This window comes from Rhea pennata, unplaced genomic scaffold (genome assembly GCF_028389875.1).
Source record: "Rhea pennata isolate bPtePen1 unplaced genomic scaffold, bPtePen1.pri scaffold_205, whole genome shotgun sequence".
Lineage (NCBI taxonomy): Eukaryota > Metazoa > Chordata > Aves > Rheiformes > Rheidae > Rhea > Rhea pennata.
The window spans coordinates 1-20845 of NW_026907673.1; the positions used below are offsets into that span (position 1 = coordinate 1).

Here is a 20845-nt window from a genome sequence, read left to right on the forward strand (position 1 = left end):
GGCGATCACCGAAGGCGTCTCGGCCGCCCGGCCCGGCTCCGCCGGCGGTACCGCTACCGCGGGCGGCGGTACAACCACCGGCGGCGGCGGCGGCGGCGGCGGCGGCGGCGCCGGCGGCACAACCGGCGGCGCCGGCAGCAGGAAACGCGGCGGTTCGGCGGCCTCCGGCGCGGTGCCACCGCCGCTCAACCCCTCCGGCCGCGCGGGCAACAGCAATCCGGCGGGCACCAAGCTCTGACTGTAGGTCTTGTAGGGCCGCTTGTGCGAGCGCATGGGCAACAGGCGGTAGAGCTTGAGGGCGTTGAGCTTGGGCTTGTAGCCGCCGTTGGGCGTCTTCTCGGAGGAGATGAGCCCGGGGCTGATGCCGTGGAAGGCCTTCTGGTGGGTCTTGAGGTTGTAGTAGGTGACGAAGGTGTCCCAGCAGAAGATGCACTGGTAGCGGCGCTCGCCGGTGTGCCACACCTCGTGCTTGGTGCGGTACTCGGCCAGGGCGAAGACCTTGTCGCAGTAGCGGCACGGGTACTTGCGGCGCCACGAGTGCACGTTGGCGTGCCGCTTGAGGCTGGAGAGCGTCATGTAGGAGCGCTCGCACACGGCGCAGAAGTAGATGACGTGGCCGTCCACCACCTTGGCGAAGTGGTCGCGCTCGGCGGCGTCGGCGGCGTCGGCGCGGGGCCGCAGCGGCGGCGGAGCCTTCTTGGCGGCGGGCGCTTTGGCGCCCGGCGTGTCGGCGGCTTGCTGCGGGTGCCGGGCGCTTTGGGCGGCCTCTTTGCAGAGCACCTCGTGGGTCTGCAGGCGTTTGACGTGGATGAAGGTCTTGGAGCAGTGGCGGCAGGCCAAGGCGCGCCGAGCGCGGTGCAGCTTGGCGTGGAGGCCCAGGGCGGCCGCCGTGCTGAACGCTCGCCCGCAGAAACCGCAGCGCAGCGTCGCCGTCGCCGTCGCCGTCGTCGTCGTTTCCTCCCCGGACGGCGCCGGGCGCAGGGCGAAGAGCAAACCGGGCGGCGCGGCGGCGCAAGCCGCTTCGCCCGCCGGGCTTGCCCGCGCCGGGCACGTCAGGTCGACGGGCGACGGAGGCGAGGAAGAGGAGGCGCCGGCGGCGCCGGGGCTCCACGAACCGTTCATGTCGGCGGGAGCCGGCGCCGGCGCCGCCTCCAGACCCTCCAGGCAAGGGATGCCCAAGCGACGGCCCACGGCGCCCAGCTCGCGGGCGGCCGCCGCCGTGGGCACCGACAGGCGCGAGTTGTAGATGAAGTTGAGGACGTCGGAGAAGACGCCGGCTTGGACGCCGGGAAGCTCGAGGACGTGGGCGGGCGCCCGGCACGCCGGGCCCTCGGCCAACGCTTCCTTGAAGTAGGGGCTGGAGGCCGCCAGGACGTTCTTGTGCGCCCGGAATTTGGTGTCCTCGGCGATGATGGTCACGTCACAGAACTGGCCGCGCAGGCGCTGCTCGTTCAGCTCCAGCAGCAGCGACCGGCAGTGCCCCGCGTCCGACACCTCCACGACCGGAGCCATCCCCGCGGCGCGAACCTGCGGGGCGCCGGAGAGCCGTGGGCGTCGGGAGGTCGGCAAGGTCCGGCCGTCCTCGCCGACCGCCCCCGGGGACGCCTCCACGCCGCGCTCCCAACCCTGGAGGCGCCTCGACACCAAGGAGCCTCCTCCACGGACACCCGGGCACTGAGGTCCCAACCCTGGAGGTGCCTCCACACCAAGGAGCCTCCTCCATGGACACCCGCGCACTGAGGTCCCAACCCTGGAGGTGCCTCCACACCAAGGTGCCTCCTCCACGGACACCCGCGCACTGAGGTCCCAACCCTGGAGGTGCCTCCACACCAAGGTGCCTCCTCCACGGACACCCGCGCACTGAGGTCCCAACCCTGGAGGTGCCTCCACACCAAGGAGCCTCCTCCACGGACACCCGGGCACTGAGGTCCCAACCCTGGAGGAGCCTCCACACCAAGGAGCCTCCTCCACGGACACCCGGGCACTGAGGTCCCAACCCTGGAGGAGCCTCCACACCAAGGAGCCTCCTCCACGGACACCCGCGCACTGAGGTCCCAACCCTGGAGGTGCCTCCACACCAAGGAGCCTCCTCCACGGACACCCGGGCACTGAGGTCCCAACCCTGGAGGAGCCTCCACACCAAGGAGCCTCCTCCACGGACACCCGGGCACTGAGGTCCCAACCCTGGAGGCGCCTCGACACCAAGGAGCCTCCTCCACGGACACCCGCGCACTGAGGTCCCAACCCTGGAGGAGCCTCCACACCAAGGAGCCTCCTCCACGGACACCCGGGCACTGAGGTCCCAACCCTGGAGGTGCCTCCACACCAAGGAGCCTCCTCCACGGACACCCGCGCACTGAGGTCCCAACCCTGGAGGTGCCTCCACACCAAGGTGCCTCCTCCACGGACACCCGCGCACTGAGGTCCCAACCCTGGAGGTGCCTCCACACCAAGGAGCCTCCTCCACGGACACCCGGGCACTGAGGTCCCAACCCTGGAGGTGCCTCCACACCAAGGAGCCTCCTCCACGGACACCCGCGCACTGAGGTCCCAACCCTGGAGGAGCCTCCACACCAAGGAGCCTCCTCCACGGACACCCGCGCACTGAGGTCCCAACCCTGGAGGCGCCTCGACACCAAGGAGCCTCCTCCACGGACACCCGCGCACTGAGGTCCCAACCCTGGAGGTGCCTCCACACCAAGGTGCCTCCTCCACGGACACCCGGGCACTGAGGTCCCAACCCTGGAGGAGCCTCCACACCAAGGAGCCTCCTCCACGGACACCAGCGCACTGAGGTCCCAACCCTGGAGGTGCCTCCACACCAAGGAGCCTCCTCCACGGACACCCGGGCACTGAGGTCCCAACCCTGGAGGAGCCTCCACACCAAGGAGCCTCCTCCACGGACACCCGCGCACTGAGGTCCCAACCCTGGAGGTGCCTCCACACCAAGGAGCCTCCTCCACGGACACCCGGGCACTGAGGTCCCAACCCTGGAGGTGCCTCCACACCAAGGTGCCTCCTCCACGGACACCCGCGCACTGAGGTCCCAACCCTGGAGGTGCCTCCACACCAAGGAGCCTCCTCCACGGACACCCGCACACTGAGGTCCCAACCCTGGAGGTGCCTCCACACCAAGGTGCCTCCTCCACGGACACCTGCGCACTGAGGTCCCAACCCTGGAGGTGCCTCCACACCAAGGAGCCTCCTCCACGGACACCCGCGCACTGAGGTCCCAACCCTGGAGGTGCCTCCACACCAAGGAGCCTCCTCCACGGACACCCGCACACTGAGGTCCCAACCCTGGAGGTGCCTCCACACCAAGGAGCCTCCTCCACGGACACCCGCGCACTGAGGTCCCAACCCTGGAGGTGCCTCCACACCAAGGAGCCTCCTCCACGGACACCCGCGCACTGAGGTCCCAACCCTGGAGGAGCCTCCACACCAAGGAGCCTCCTCCACGGACACCCGCGCACTGAGGTCCCAACCCTGGAGGTGCCTCCACACCAAGGAGCCTCCTCCACGGACACCCGCGCACTGAGGTCGCGCACTGAGTCCCAACCCTGGAGGAGCCTCCACACCAAGGAGCCTCCCTCCCCCACGGACACACCGCGCACTGAGGTCCCAACCCTGGAGGTGCCTCCACACCAAGGAGCCTCCTCCACGGACACCCACGCACTGAGGTCCCAACCCTGGAGGAGCCTCCACACCAAGGAGCCTCCTCCACGGACACCCACGCACTGAGGGTCCCAACCCTGGAGGAGCCTCCACACCAAGGAGCCTCCTCCACGGGACACCCGCGCACTGAGGTCCCAACCCTGGAGGTGCCTCCACACCAAGGAGCCTCCTCCACGGACACCCCCGCGCACTGACGGTCCCAACCCTGGAGGTGCCTCCACACAAGGAGCCTCCTCCACGGACACCCGCGCACTGAGGTCCCAACCCTGGACGTGCCCAGATGTTGGGGTCCCTCCTCCATGGGGCATCAGGACCCCCGGTTCCCGGCCCCCTGGACGTGCCCAGATGTTGGGGTCCCTCCTCCATGGGGCACCAGGACCCCCGGGGTCCCGGCCCTTGACGTGCCCAGATGTTGGGGGTCCCTCCTCCATCCCTGGACGTGCCCAGATGTTGGGGGGTCCCTCCTCCATGGGGCACCAGGACCCCCGGGGTCCCGGCCCTGGACGTGCCCAGATGTTGGGGTCCCTCCTCCATGGGGCATCAGGACCCCCGGGGTCCCGGCCCTGGACGTGCCCAGATGTTGGGGTCCCTCCTCCATGGGGCACCAGGACCCCCGGGGTCCCGGCCCTGGACGTGCCCAGATGTTGGGGTCCCTCCTCCATGGGGCACCAGGACCCCCAGATCCCGGCCCTGGAGGCGCCCAGATGTTGGGGTCCCTCCTCCATGGGGCACCAGGACCCCCGGGGTCCCGGCCCTGGACGTGCCCAGATGTTGGGGTCCCTCCTCCATGGGGCACCAGGACCCCCAGATCCCGGCCCTGGAGGCGCCCAGATGTTGGGGTCCCTCCTCCATGGGGCACCAGGACCCCCGGGGTCCCGGCCCTGGACGTGCCCAGATGTTGGGGTCCCTCCTCCATGGGGCACCAGGACCCCCGGATCCCGGCCCTGGACGTGCCCAGATGTTGGGGTCCCTCCTCCATGGGGCACCAGGACCCCCAGATCCCGGCCCTGGACGTGCCCAGATGTTGGGGTCCCTCCTCCATGGGGCACCAGGACCCCCGGGGTCCCGGCCCTGGACGTGCCCAGACCCACACTTTGGGGGTGCCCACGGCCATGCCCGACCCACGGCTCGGGGGGTGCCCAGACCCACACTTTGGGGGTGCCCACGGCCATGCCTGCCCCACGGCTCAGGGGGTGCCCAGACCCACACTTTGGGGGTGCCCATGGCCATGCCCGCCCCACGGCTCAGGGGGTGCCCAGACCCACACTTTGGGGGTGCCCACGGCCATGCCTGACCCACAGCTCGGGGGGTGCCCAGACCCACACTTTGGGGGTGCCCATGGCCATGCCCGCCCCACGGCTCGGGGGGTGCCCAGACCCACACTTTGGGGGTGCCCATGGCCATGCCTGACCCACAGCTCGGGGGGTGCCCAGACCCACACTTTGGGGGTGCCCATGGCCATGCCCGACCCACGGCTCGGGGGGTGCCCAGACCCACACTTTGGGGGTGCCCACAGCCATGCCCGCCCCACGGCTCGGGGGGTGCCCAGACCCACACTTTGGGGGTCCCCATGGCCCTGCCTGCCCCATGGCACAGCCCCACACTTTGGGGGTTCTCAGCCCCACAGATCCAGCTCTCCAGCCCCACGGCATGGCGGGTCCCCAGGGCCCTTCCTGCCCCACGGCATGGGGGTGCCCAGCCCCACAGTTCAGCCCCCGCTCCGCCCCACACATCCCATTTCCTGCTCCCCCACCCCAGCGTTGGGGGTCCCAGCCCCACAGTGGCCCCCTGGTCCGGCCCCACGGCGTAGCCCCACGGCAGCGCCCTGGCCCGGCCCCACTGCAGCCCTCTGCCATGGCTCCCTGCCTGGCCCCATAGCGGCCCCATATCCCAGCCCCACGGCATAGCCCCCACAGCCCGTACCCACAGCCCAGCCCCATGGTGCAGCCCCCCACAGCCCAGCCCCACGGCACAGCCCCACAGCCCGTCCCCACAGCCCAGCCCCACGGTGCAGCCCCCCTCATCCCAGCCCCACGGCACAGCCCCACAGCCCGTCCCCACAGCCCAGCCCCACGGCGCAGCCTGCCCCAATCTGGTCCCCCAGTCTGGCCCCACAGTCCAGCCCCCCACAGCCGAGCCCCACGGCGCAGCCCCCCAGCCCGGCCGCACGGCCCAGCCCCACAGCCCAGCCCCACGGTGCAGCCCCACAGCCTGGCCCTATGGTGCGGCCCCACAGCAGCCCCACTGCCCTGCCAGCCCCTAGCCCAGCCCCACGGCGCAGCCCCACAGCCCAGCCCCACAGCGTGGCCCCACGCCCCAGCCCCCCAGCAGCCCCCCGGCCCGGCCCCACGGCACGGCCCCACGGCGTAGCCCCACGCCCCAGCCCCTGGCAGCCCCCCGGCCCGGCCCCCCGGCCCGGCCCCACTGTGCAGCCCCACATCCCAGCCCCCCCGGCAGTCCCCCGGTGCAGCCCCATGGCCTGGCCCCACGGCGCGGCCCCATGCCCCAGCCCCCCAGCAGTCCCCCAGCCCAGCCCCACGGCGCAACCCCACACCCCGGCCCCCCAGCTCGGCCCCACGGCGCGGCCCCACGTCCCAGCCCCCCAGCCCGGCCCCCCGGCCCGGCCCCACGCCACGGCCCCACACCCCAGTCCCCCGGCAGCCCCCCAGCGCGGCCCCACGGCGCGGCCCCATACCCCGGCCCCCCGGGCCGGCCCCACGGCGCAGCCCCCGCCACGGCCCCCCCGCGGCGCCGCGGAGCCATTTTGCGGCGGGGCCTCCCCGGCTGGCGGCTAAAATGGCTGCGGGAGGCGGCGGCGCGGCGCGACCCACGGCGCGACCCACGGCGCGACCCATGGCACGGCCCACGGCGTGGCCCACGGCGCAACCCATGGCGCCAGGGCCGCCCCACGGCACGACCCACGGCACGGCCCAGGGTGCCAGGGCCGCCCCACAGCACGACCCACGGCACGACCCAGGGTGCTGGGGCAGCCCCACGGCAGGACCCACGGCGCCAGGGCCGCCCCACGGCACGACCCACGGCACGACCCAGGGTGCCGGGGCAGCCCCACGGCGTGACCCACGGCGCCAGGGCCGCCCCACGGCACGACCCATGGCACGACCCAGGGTGCCGGGGCAGCCCCACGGAGGGACCCACGGCACCAGGGCTGCCCCACGGCGCGATCCACAGCGCCAGGGCCACCCCACAGCGCGACCCACGGCACAACCCAGGGTGCCAGGCAGCCCCACGGCGTGACCCACGGCACCAGCGCTGCCCCATGGCACGACCCACGGCGTGACCCAGGGCACTGAGGCCGCCCCATGGTGTGACCCACGGCACCAGGGCTGACCCATGGCGCGACCCACGGCGCAAGCCAGGGCACCAGGGCTGCCCCATAGCGTGCCCCACGGAGCGCCCCAGGGTGCTGAGGCAGCCCCACAGCATGACCCACGGCACCAGGGCTGCCCCACGGCACGACCCACGGCATGACCCAGGGCGCTGGGGCAGCCCCATGGAGCGACCCACGTCACGACCCACAGTGCAACCTAGGGGACCAGGGCTGCCCCACAGCGTGACCCACAGCGCGACCCAGGGCGTGACCCAGGACGCTGGGGCAGCCCCACAGTGTGACCCACGGCACCAAGGCTGCCCCACAGCGTGACCCACAGCACGACCAACGGCGCCGGAACTACCCCACAGTGCGACCCACAATGCCAGGGCTGCCCCACGGCAGGACCCACGGCACCGGGGTTGCCCCACAGCACACCCCACAGCGCAGCGCTTGGCACTGAGGCTGCCCCACGGCACACCCCGCGGTGCTGGGGCCACCCCACAGCTCGACCCACGGCGCTGCTGATGTCAGGGCTGCCCCACGGCGCGACCCATAGCACAGCCCACTGCGGGACCCACAGCACTGCAGATGCTGGACTGCCCCACGGCGTGACCCACGGTGCGGCTGATCCCAGGGCCACCCCACGGCGCGACCCACAGTGCTGCCCATGGGGCTGGGGCGCCCCACGGCACAACCCATGGTGCTGCTTATGCTGGGGCTGCCCCACGGCATGACCCACGGCACTAGAGCTGCCCCAAGGCGTGACCCACAGCACTGCTGATGCTGGTTGCCCCATGGCTGCCCTCCCGAGACCCCCATCCTGCCCCATCCCCCCCCCCCACCCCTCATCCTGCCCCCCAACCTGCCCCATGGACTCCCAGCAGCTCAATCTCCCCCCCCCAGCCTGCCCCACACACCAATGGGACCCCCTTTCTGCCCCACAGACTGCCCCACGTCCCCCCAGAGCCCCAACCAGCCCCCCCACCTGCCTCATGCACCCCTGGGACCCCCGTCCTGCCCCCCAACATACCCCACATACCCCTGGGACACCTGTTCCTGCCCCACACGCTCCCAGGACCCTCCAATTTGCCCCCCCCAACTTGCCCCACATACCCCCAGGACCCTCATCTTGCCCCCCATCCTGCCCCACACACTCCCAGGACCCCCCCAAACCTGCCCCCCAAGCCTCCCAGGACCCCCTCCTGTCCCCCAACTTGCCCCACACACTCCCAGGACCCCCCGAACCTGCCCCCAACATGCCCCACTACCCCTGGGAGCCCCCCTCCTGCCCCCCAACCTGCCCCATGCACTACCAGGACCCTCATCCTGCCCCACACGCTGCCCCCCCCACCCCTCAGGATCCCCGATCTGCCCTCCGACCAGCCCCACACCCCCCCGGGGCCCTTATCTTGCCCCTCCACCTCCCCCCTGCTCCCCTGGGACCCCCATTGCACCCCCCCAACCTGCCCCACACATCCCCCAAGAGCTACAACCTGCCCCCCAAGCAGCCCCACACATCCCCAAGACCCCCAACCTGCCCCCCATCTGCCCCACACACCCCCCAAGAGCCACAACCTGCCCCCTATCCTGCCCCACACATCCCCGGGACCCACAACCTGCCCCCCATCCTGCCCCACACATCTCCCAAGAGCCACAGCCTGCCGCACAAGCAGCCCCACACACCCCCAGGACCCACAACCTGCCCCCTATCCTGCCCCACACATCCCCGGGACCCACAACCTGCCCCCCATCCTGCCCCACACATCTCCAAGAGCCACAGCCTGCCGCACAAGCAGCCCCACACACCCCCAGGACCCACAACCTGCCCCCCATCCTGCCCCACACATCCCCCAAGAGCCCCAGTCTGCCCCCCAAGGAGCCCCACACACCCCTGGGACCCATAACCTGCCCTCCATCCTGCCCCACACACCCCCCAAGAGCCACAACCTGCCCCCAAGCAGCCCCACACACCCCTGGGACCCCCAACCTGCCCCACACACCCCCGCCAGAACCCCCAACCTGCCCCACACATCCCCCTAGATCCCCAACCTGCCCCCCAAGCAGCCGCACAGCCCCCCGGGATCCCAACCTCTCCCCACCCTGCCTCACACACTCCCCTGAGACCCCCAACCTGCCCCACACCTCCCCCAAGAGCCACAACCTGCCCCACGCATCCTTCAGGACCCCCCACCTGCTTCCCATCCTGCCCCACACCACGCTGGGACTCCCAGCCTGCCCCATACATCCCTCAAGAGCCACAACCTGCCCCCCAAGCAGCCCTACGCCCCCCCCCCCCGGGGCTCCCAACTTGCCCCCCATGCTGCCCCACACATCCCCCAAGAGCTACAACCTGCCCCCCAAGCAGCCCCACATCCCCTTGGACCCCCAACCTGCCCCACACAGCCCTCAGGGACCCACAACCTGCCCCCCAACAGCCCCACACCCCCCTCAGACCCCCAACCTGCCCCCCAAGCAGCCCCCCCACGCCCCTGGGACCCCCAACCTACCCCCCACCCTCAGAACCCCCCCATTACCAGCTCTCTCTTAACGATCCCCCTAGATCCCCCCCAAACACGTGCCCCCCCCACCTTCCCAGCATTCTCTGCTCTGCCCCCCAGGGTCACAGGATCCCCCCGGGGCACAGGATCCCCCTGGGGTCATGGGATCCCCTGGGGTCATGGGATCTGCATGGGGTCACGGGATCCCCCTGGGGCAATGGGATCCCCTGGGGTCATGGGATCCCCTGGGGTCATGGGATCTGCATGGGGTCACGGGATCCCCCTGGGGCAATGGGATCCCCTGGGGTCATGGGATCCCACTGGGGTCATGGGATCCGCATGGGGTCACAGGATCCCCCCAGGGTCACAGAATCCCCATGGGGTCACAGGATCCCCCTGGGGTCATGGGATCCTCCCGGGGCCACGGGATCCCCTGGGGTCACGGAATCTGCATGGGGTCACAGGATCCCCCGGGGTCATGGGACCCCCTGGGGCCACAGGATCCCTTGGGGTCATGGGATCCACATGGGGTCACAGGATCCCCTAAGGTCAGAGGATCCCCCCCAGGGGGTCATGGGATCTGGGAGTCCCAGGGGATCCCCTGTCCCTGGACACCGGAGCGCAGCCAATACCCAGCACCAAGATCCTGGAGATCCCACCAGGGCCGGGATCCACCCCCACCCCCACCCCGGATCCTCCCTGCGATCCAGACCCCACATCCCGCCGAGGTTGGGATCTAGCCCCACCCCAAGATCTGGCTGGGCTGAGATCCAGATGGCAGATCCCATCCAGGCTGGGATCCAGCTCCCTCCCTAGATCCCAGATCCCACCTGGGCTGGGATCCAGTCCCCCCCTCCAGATTCCACATCCCATCTAAGCTGGGATCCACAGCCCTGATCCTGCCCAGGCTGGGATCCAGTCCCCCCTCCAGATCCCACATCCCACCTGGGCTGGGATCCAGTCCCCCCTGCAGATCCCACATCCCGCCTGGGCTGGGATCCACAGCCCTGATCCTGCCCAGGCTGGGATCCAGCCCCTCCTCCAGATCCCACATCCCATCTGAGCTGGGATCCACAGCCCTGATCCTGCCCGGGTTGCGATCCAGCCCCTCCCCCAGATCCCACATCCCATCTAAGCTGGGATCCACAGCCCTGATCCTGCCCAGGTTGGGATCCAGTCCCCCCTCCAGATCCCACATCCCATCTAAGCTGGGATCCACAGCCCTGATCCTGCCCAGGCTGGGATCCAGCCCCTCCTCCAGATCCCACATCCCATCTGAGCTGGGATCCACAGCCCTGATCCTGCCCGGGTTGGGATCCAGCCCCTCCCCCAGATCCCACATCCCATCTGAGCTGGGATCCACAGCCCTGATCCTGCCCAGGTTGGGATCGAGCCCCTCCTCCATATCCCACATCCCATCTAAGCTGGGATCCACAGCCCTGATCCTGCCCAGGTTGGGATCCAGTCCCCCCTCCCAGATCCCACATCCCATCTAAGCTGGGATCCACAGCCCTGATCCTGCCCGGGTTGGGATCCAGTCCCCCCTCCCAGATCCCACATCCCACCTGGGCTGGGATCCACAGCCCTGATCCTGCCCAGGCTGGGATCCAGCCCCTCCTCCAGATCCCACATCCCATCTAAGCTGGGATCCACAGCCCTGATCCTGCCCAGGCCGGGATCCAGTCCCCCCTCCAGATCCCACATCCCATCTGAGCTGGGATCCACAGCCCTGATCCTGCCCAGGCTGGGATCCAGTCCCCCCTCCAGATCCCACATCCCATCTAAGCTGGGATCCACAGCCCTGATCCTGCCCGGGCTGGGATCAAGCCCCTCCTCCAGATCCCACATCCCATCTGAGCTGGGATCCACAGCCCTGATCCTGCCCGGGTTGCGATCCAGCCCCTCCCCCAGATCCCACATCCCATCTAAGCTGGGATCCACAGCCCTGATCCTGCCCGGGTTGGGATCCAGCCCCTCCTCCAGATCCCACATCCCATCTAAGCTGGGATCCACAGCCCTGATCCTGCCCAGGCCGGGATCCAGTCCCCCCTCCAGATCCCACATCCCATCTGAGCTGGGATCCACAGCCCTGATCCTGCCCAGGCTGGGATCCAGTCCCCCCTCCAGATCCCACATCCCATCTAAGCTGGGATCCACAGCCCTGATCCTGCCCGGGCTGGGATCAAGCCCCTCCTCCAGATCCCACATCCCATCTAAGCTGGGATCCACAGCCCTGATCCTGCCCAGGTTGGGATCGAGCCCCTCCTCCATATCCCACATCCCATCTAAGCTGGGATCCACAGCCCTGATCCTGCCCAGGCTGGGATCCAGCCCCTCCTCCAGATCCCACATCCCGCCTGGGCTGGGATCCACAGCCCTGATCCTGCCCAGGTTGGGATCCAGTCCCCCCTCCAGATCCCACATCCCATCTAAGCTGGGATCCACAGCCCTGATCCTGCCCAGGTTGGGATCCAGTCCCCCCTCCCAGATCCCACATCCCATCTAAGCTGGGATCCACAGCCCTGATCCTGCCCGGGTTGGGATCCAGTCCCCCCTCCCAGATCCCACATCCCACCTGGGCTGGGATCCACAGCCCTGATCCTGCCCAGGCTGGGATCCAGTCCCCCCTCCCAGATCCCACATCCCATCTGAGCTGGGATCCACAGCCCTGATCCTGCCCAGGCTGGGATCCAGCCCCTCCTCCAGATCCCACATCCCATCTGAGCTGGGATCCACAGCCCTGATCCTGCCCAGGTTGGGATCCAGCCCCTCCTCCAGATCCCACATCCCATCTAAGCTGGGATCCACAGCCCTGATCCTGCCCAGGTTGGGATCCAGCCCCTCCTCCAGATCCCACATCCCATCTGAGCTGGGATCCACAGCCCTGATCCTGCCCAGGTTGGGATCCAGTCCCCCCTCCCAGATCCCACATCCCATCTAAGCTGGGATCCACAGCCCTGATCCTGCCCAGGTTGGGATCCAGCCCCTCCTCCAGATCCCACATCCCATCTAAGCTGGGATCCACAGCCCTGATCCTGCCCAGGTTGGGATCCAGCCCCTCCTCCAGATCCCACATCCCATCTGAGCTGGGATCCACAGCCCTGATCCTGCCCAGGTTGGGATCCAGCCCCTCCTCCAGATCCCACATCCCATCTAAGCTGGGATCCACAGCCCTGATCCTGCCCGGGCTGGGATCCAGTCCCCCCTCCAGATCCCACATCCCATCTGAGCTGGGATCCACAGCCCTGATCCTGCCCAGGCTGGGATCCAGTCCCCCCTCCAGATCCCACATCCCATCTGAGCTGGGATCCACAGCCCTGATCCTGCCCGGGCTGGGATCCAGTCCCCCCTCCAGATCCCAGATCCCACCTGGGCTGGGATCCAGACCCCAGATCCCTCCCGGCCTGGGATGTAGCTCCATCCTCCCCCCCGGCCGAGATCCCACCTGGACGGAAATCCTGCCCCAGACCCCAGATCCCACCCGGGCCGGGATCCATCCGCCCCCTCCGGGATCCCAGGAGATCCCAGTCGTTCCCCACCCGCCTCGGGCAGCAGATGGCGGTGCGGGGGGGCAGCGCCCCCCGATCCCGGGAGACCCCGGATGTGCGTGGCGGCCGGATCCCCTCCTTCCGGCCCCCCACAGCCAGCACCCTGCGTTGATGTGGGGCAGGGCTGGACCCCCACAGCCAGCACCCTGCGTTGATGTGGGGCAGCATCGGAGCCCCACAGCCAGCACCCTGCGTTGATGTGGGGCACGATCGGACCCCCACAGTCAGCACCCTGCGTTGATGTGGGGCAGGATCGGACCCCCACAGTCAGCACCCTGCGTTGATGTGGGGCAGCATCGGACCCCCACAGCCAGCACCCTGCGTTGCCGTGGGGCAGCATCGGACCCCCACAGCCAGCACCCTGCGTTGATGTGGGGCAGGATCGGACCCCCACAGTCAGCACCCTGCGTTGATGTGGGGCAGGGTTGGACCCCCACAGCCAGCACCCTCCATTGATGTGGGGCAGGGCTGGACCCCCACAGTCAGCACCCTGCGTTGATGTGGGGCACGATCGGACCCCCACAGCCAGCACCCTGCGTTGATGTGGGGCAGGGCTGGACCCCCACAGCCAGCACCCTGCATTGCCGTGGGGCAGGGTTGGACCCCCACAGCCAGCACCCTGCATTGATGTGGGGCAGGATCGGACCCCCACAGTCAGCACCCTGCGTTGATGTGGGGCAGGATCGGACCACCACAGTCAGCACCCTGCATTGATGTGGGGCAGGACCCCCACAGCCAGCACCCTGCATTGATGTGGGGCAGGATCGGACCCCCACAGTCAGCACCCTGCATTGATGTGGGGCAGGATCGGACCCCCACAGTCAGCACCCTGCGTTGATGTGGGGCAGGATCGGACCCCCACAGTCAGCACCCTGCGTTGCCGTGGGGCAGGGCTGGACCCCCACAGCCAGCACCCTGCGTTGATGTGGGGCAGCATCGGACCCCCACAGTCAGCACCCTGCATTGATGTGGGGCACGATCAGACCCCCACAGCCAGCACCCTGCATTGATGTGGGGCAGGATCGGACCCCCACAGTCAGCACCCTGCATTGATGTGGGGCAGCATCGGACCCCCACAGTCAGCACCCTGCATTGATGTGGGGCAGGATCGGACCCCCACAGTCAGCACCCTGCATTGATGTGGGGCAGGATCGGAGCCCCACAGTCAGCACCCTGCGTTGATGTGGGGCAGCATCAGACCCCCACAGTCAGCACCCTGTGTTGATGTGGGGCAGGATCGGACCCCCACAGTCAGCACCCTGCATTGATGTGGGGCAGGATCGGACACCACAGCAAGCACCCTGCATTGATGTGGGGCAGCATCGGACCCCCACAGCCAACACCCTGCATTGATGTGGGGCAGGATCGGACCCCCACAGTCAGCACCCTGCATTGATGTGGGGCAGGATCGGAGCCCCACAGTCAGCACCCTGCGTTGATGTGGGGCAGCATCGGACCCCCACAGTCAGCACCCTGTGTTGATGTGGGGCAGGATCGGACCCCCACAGCCAGCACCCTGCATTGATGTGGGGCAGGATCGGACCCCACAGCAAGCACCCTGCATTGATGTGGGGCAGCATCGGACCCCCACAGCCAACACCCTCCATTGATGTGGGGCAGGATCGGACCCCCACAGCCAGCACCCTGCGTTGATGTGGGGCAGGATCGGACCCCCACAGCCAGCACCCTGCGTTGCCGTGGGGCAGGATCGGACCCCCACAGCCAGCACCCTGCATTGATGTGGGGCAGGGCTGGACCCCCACAGCCAGCACCCTGCATTGATGTGGGGCAGGATCGGACCCCCACAGTCAGCACCCTGCATTGATGTGGGGCAGGATCAGACCCCCACAGTCAGCACCCTGCATTGATGTGGGGCAGGGCTGGACCCCCACAGTCAGCACCCTGCATTGATGTGGGGCAGGGCTGGACCCCCACAGCCAGCACCCTCCATTGATGTGGGGCAGGATCGGACACCCACAGTCAGCACCCTGCGTTGATGTGGGGCAGGATCGGACCCCCACAGTCAGCACCCTGCATTGATGTGGGGCAGGGCTGGACCCCCACAGCCAGCACCCTGCATTGATGTGGGGCAGGATCGGACCCCCACAGTCAGCACCCTGCATTGATGTGGGGCAGGATCGGACCCCCACAGTCAGCACCCTGCATTGATGTGGGGCAGGATCGGACCCCCACAGTCAGCACCCTGCATTGATGTGGGGCAGGGCTGGACCCCCACAGCCAGCACCCTGCATTGATGTGGGGCAGGATCGGACCCCCACAGTCAGCACCCTCCATTGATGTGGGGCAGGGCTGGACCCCCACAGTCAGCACCCTGCATTGATGTGGGGCAGGATCGGACCCCCACAGCCAGCACCCTCCATTGATGTGGGGCAGGGCTGGACCCCCACAGTCAGCACCCTGCATTGATGTGGGGCACGATCGGACCCCCACAGTCAGCACCCTCCATTGATGTGGGGCAGCATCGGACCCCCACAGCCAGCACCCTGCATTGCCGTGGGGCAGGATCAGACCCCCACAGCCAGCACCCTGCATTGATGTGGGGCAGGATCGGACCCCCACAGTCAGCACCCTGCATTGCCGTGGGGCAGGATCAGACCCCCACAGTCAGCACCCTGCGTTGCCGTGGGGCAGGATCGGACCCCCACAGCCAGCACCCTGCATTGATGTGGGGCAGGGCTGGACCCCCACAGTCAGCACCCTGCGTTGCCGTGGGGCAGGATCGGACCCCCACAGCCAGCACCCTGCATTGATGTGGGGCAGGACCCCCACAGCCAGCATTCTGCATTGCCATGGGGCAGAGCTACAGTAAAAACAGGCGGGGCTGGGGGTGGTTCTAGACCACGTGGGTTACCATGGAGATGGGGGGGGTTCTAGAGCGGGCAGGTTGCCACGGCGACGGAGCGGGGTGCCCCCTACCTGTGAGCGGAGGCCTCATGGACTAGGTGTGGTTGCTCCGGGGGTCCTCGGTGGGGGGTCACTGCCGGCAGGGCCTCCTGGGGGGGAACAGAGCGGGGTCAGCACCCCCCGGACGCCTGGGTCCCCAGGGGGTGGCAGGGCCCCCCCGGACGCCTGGGCCCCTAGGGGGTCGAGGTGGTCTCCCTGAGCAAGGAGGCACCCCGAAACCCACGTCCGTGCGGCTGTTGTCAGGCAGCAACAGGCAGGAAACGGAGTTAGGACCGGAGCCAGGCCGGGGTGGGGGGTGGCGAGCGAGTGCAGGCCAGCTACAGTCAGAGCACAGTCAGAGGGGCGATAACACGCGGTAAGTACAGGCGGAGAGGCGGGAAGCAGCAACCCCCTCCGCTACACTGTGACGAGCGGGCAGAGCCCCAGCGATGCCCGGAGGCGCGGACAGGCACGTCACAGCCGCACCGTCACCCCAGGCGTGCCGGGACGAGGTGCGGTACAGCTACGGCGCGCTGTAACCGCGTGAGCGTGGCGGAGGGGTGCGTGTACGTGTGTGCACGGGCCGGGCACAGGCGGAGCGAGGTGGAGACCGGCAGGGGCACCTCGTGCCTGCGAAGTCCTGTTTCTCCTGGGCAGCGGTTGTGTCAGGGACAGTCGGTCGCCCGCTGTGAATTAGCGGGGGTGTGAGCGCGACCAGAGTCCCGCTGGAGTCCGTCAGCACTCAGGCAAGCTGTACCTGGGATCACAGGGAGGTGGAGGGGAAAACTACAGTCGGAGGCAATCAGGGATTGCAGCCCATCTTCCGGTGGGACGCGTGTGCGCGTGTGTGCACACGCGCGATTGTCAATACAGCATGCATGAGCTTGTTCGAGGAACAGCTGGAAACAAACGGCGTTGGGGGGACAGTCCCGCAGATCCCCCCCAATTTAAGGAGGTGCAAAGAAGCGCCTTGGAGCTGACAGTCGCCCCAGAAAGGTGTAGCGTGGTCGCAGCTGACCCAGCAGGTGTGACGCGTGTGTCCCTCTCCCAGCTACACCCGAAGATCAGAGATGCTGGGAAGCGCCAGGTACAGCCGCACGCCGCAGAGCGCGTCCTGTGACAGCAGCCAGGTGTGCTTGGGGGACGGTGTTCAGCACTGGCTGTGGTGCAAACCCCCTGATGCGCTGGAGTCAAGCGTGGCAGTACAGTCGGCCACAACACAGGCTGCGGGTGTCAAAACGGCAGCAGCAGCAGGGTGTGCGCTTGGGGCCCGTTCCGCCTGTCACGGGACGAGCGTAGCCCTCGGCGCGCATGCCAGCGTGGTGCGGTGAGGCTGTACGGCTCCGGCTGTTGCGCGACGCAGGCAATGTGCAGCAGGCGAGGAAGCACCCGGACGGGGGTGAACGACACACCGCGCCGGCGTTGCGGAGGAGGTGTGCTGCGTGCACTCCCAGGGGACGGTGTTGTGCACGAGACGACGCCACTGTCGCCGCGGAGCAAACAGGCGTAACACGGCTGCGCCGGGGGGAGCCGGCAGTTGTGCAGCCGGAGAGTCTGGGACCGGTTTCCAGTCCCCGGGACCGTCAGCGGGTGCCGCGCGTTGATGGGGCGTGCGGCAGGTACAGGCCGACACGGCAACAGCCGGATCGATCGTTCACAGGGCCCTGCTGACGTACGCAGGGGTGCCGCTGAACGTGACGTCATCGGGGGGTGGGGGCGTGTCAGCTACAGCGTGAGGTCATTAGTCAGTCGTCGTCGGGCACGGAGTGACGTCGCTAAGGTGTACGTGTCCTGCACAGCCAGACGCAAGCAGCGGGGGGGGGGGGGTGGTAGCTGGTGGGGAGGTGCACGGGGGACAGCGTGCGAGGCAGGTACAGTCAGCTGCAGGACGGGGGTGCGGGAAGCACCGACTGACGCGAGGGGGGTGTGCCCGGCCCTGTCGGAGCCGAGCGGGTTGTGCGCAGGAGATGCAGCCCAGTGCGTGGGGTGGGGGGAAGCACGGGGCGGGGGGGTACAGCCGGACGGACACAGGGGCGAGCGACCCCCTGGGTACAGCCGGTTGCGATTGGGGGCGGGGTCAAACAGGAGGGCCCGGGGGGTGGGGGGCAACCTGACGCAACGGGTACAGCCGGAGGCCTGCGGGCCCAGGGGACGAGGTGTTGGGGGGGGGTGTGGAGGAACAGGCAAGAACAGGGTGCAGCGGTGGTGGGGTGGTGGCTACCCCCGCTGCACCAACACCCCCAACCCTGCACGCACACACACACACACACACCCCTCCGGCCTCCCCGGAAACCCGCCACGAACCGGAACAACCCCGCGAGGAAACACCCACCCCCTCTCTCCCCTCCCACACCCACCCGACAAGCGGGCGGGGGGGGGCGGGCGGCGGCGGTTGGGGGGGGGTTGTATGGGGTGGTCGCGGGGGACGCGGGGGTTGCCGCGGAGACCCGCCCCCCTCCCCCTTGCACCGCCGAAGCCGCCTGACAACCTCCATCCGCTGCTCGGGGGGTACGGGGAGCCCAGACGTCACCGCGGCAACAGCCGATCACATCCCCGGCGATGGAGGACACGGTTCCCCCGGCGACGGGGGAGGAAGTTGGGGGGGGGGAGGATGTCACCCAGCTGTTGCCACGGAAACAACCCCCCCCCAGCAACCCCCCTCCCGAGGTCCTGACAGGGGAAAGACCTTTCACCTGCCTCCAATGAGGGAGCAGAGAAGGGGGGACCCCGCCCCGTGTCACACCCCCTCCGGGCCAATGGGACAGCGCGGAACGGAGACGTCAAACTCACCTGGATGCTCATTGGCCGGGCTGGGCGTGATGTCACGAGGCCCCCTTCCTACCACAACCCCCTGCTCCGGGTGTGTTAAAGGAACAGGCGGGCGGAAAGACACCGGGCGCCACGGAAGAGCCTGTGGGGCGCGAGGGACGAGTCAGGCGGCCGCAGGGGGGCTACAGGCGGCCACGGGGGGTGACAGGCGGCCGCGGGCCCGCACCCCGCCAGGGCGTCCCCCGGCGGGGCGGGGTGGGGGGGGAGGGCCCGTCCCCGCGCTGGCACGCAGGGTGACGCAGCGCACAGCCGCACGCACACTGCGGCCGCGCGCACAGCCGGGGCAGGCGCGCAGCGGGGCGCGGGGGTACCGCGCGCCCCGGGGGTGCGCACACCCGCGAGGGTTGCACAACCGCGACGCGCCCGACAGCCGCCCCGAGACACGCGCAGGCGCGTGCGTGACGCGCGCACCACACCGGCCGCGCGCACCAACACCCGCGGCGCGCGCACAACCGCCGTGCGCAAGGCGGTGCACGGCGCGGCGCACGGGCGTGCACACCCGCGGGGCGCACAAGCGCCAGCAGCGCAGGCACATGCGTAACGCACGTGACTCCCACGGTACACACAAACACGCACAGCGCGCAGCACAGGCACGAGCACGCTGTGTGCACACGTGTGTGAGCGTGCGCGCGCCGCGGGTGTGGGCGTGCGCAACACCTACGAGCGCGCGCAGAGCACGCACAAAGACCGTGCACAAGCAGAGCACGCTTCCCCCCTCCCCGCGCACACCCGTGTGCACACACCCCACACGCATACACCCCGTCCCACACACACGGCGCCTGCTCGCAGTGTGAGGGTGCAAACCGCACCGCCACGGTCACCCGCATGCACACCCGCAGCGCACCCCCCCACACACTCCGCACGCTCGCACCCGCGCTGCACACTCGTGCCTTGCCAACACACACGCACAGCGCACGTCCCCCTCTGCGGCAGAGCCGCCTACACCGCGACACGCGCGGAACAACCAGCACCTGTGCACACGCAACACCTCTCTCGCGCACACACAACGCGACACAACGCATAGCCTGTGCCACAAGACAGGCACGCGCGTGTGATAGCAGACCGCACCGTGCCGTGCAACACACGCACAACAGTGCAACCAGCACGCGTGCACACAACACCCTGCACGTGCACGCGTAACGTTACACAACACAGCCACAGCTACAGCACACGCACGCTCGGACACAACACACGCACACCCTGGCACTGTGCACAACGCGCACGTGCTCGTGACTGTCAGGCACCACCGCAGCACACGCCACAACCGCTGCCCCAGCGCTGCACACCTCAGCGCACACTCAAGGACGCTCGTGACACCCTACAACGCGACACCCCCGCCGCCTGTGCGGGCCACGTGAGCTTGCAGCACACCTGCCGGTTCACACGCACTTCGCGGGCGCAGGTGTACTTCCCCCGTTGCACAACGCATGCGCACAGCCTGACGGCGCCGCGTGGTGTTGTCCCTGCCGCGTCTTCCTCCTCGTGCACAACCCCCCCACACAATCGCACACTTCGTGCACGCGCACCCTGCTCCATACAACCACCCCGACACGCACAGGCCGCAGCACGCTGTCACACACAACTGTAGGTTTTTGCACAACCACACGTTCTGCTATGCACCCCCAATATAAACACACGTGCACGTGCACAAGCAGAGTGTGTGTGTCCCGTCAGTCACGTGTACGTGCACACACCCCTTTACACCAACAGCCACTCAAGCACCAGCATGTGCACAGATGGCAGCTGTACCTACCGTCATGCACAACACCCCCAAACACCAGCACGCACAACTGTGCACCTTGTGCGCACACAACACCGTGCGCTTCTGTGTTCCCACACACCTTCTCTGCACAAACAGGCTATAAACACGTACAACCGTGTGCACGCACAACCACACGCACAGATACACGCTTGTATGGACACATAACCAGGCAAAAAGTCCCAAACAGGCAACTGCACACACGGAGACGCACAACCGCTCGCCCAACCGTAGGTGTACGGACAGTCACAAGCAAAAGCAACCACGTACGAGCACACCGTCACAAGCTGAGACACGCACA

The 20845-nt window shown here is 68.7% G+C and overlaps 1 protein-coding gene across 1 annotated transcript; it reads right to left on the reverse strand.

Annotated features, from left to right (window-relative positions):
• Positions 1–120: 120 nt before the first annotated feature.
• Positions 121–18637, reverse strand: LOC134154300 (zinc finger and BTB domain-containing protein 4-like; the record flags this gene model as incomplete). The annotated part of the gene is made up of 4 exons (XM_062601051.1): positions 18445–18637; positions 16580–16713; positions 15990–16066; positions 121–1527 (listed from the first exon to the last, which is right to left on the reverse strand). A coding segment is annotated over exon 4 (1392 nt), but the record flags the coding sequence as incomplete, so codon positions are not given.
• Between the last annotated feature and the right edge of the window lie 2208 nt (positions 18638–20845).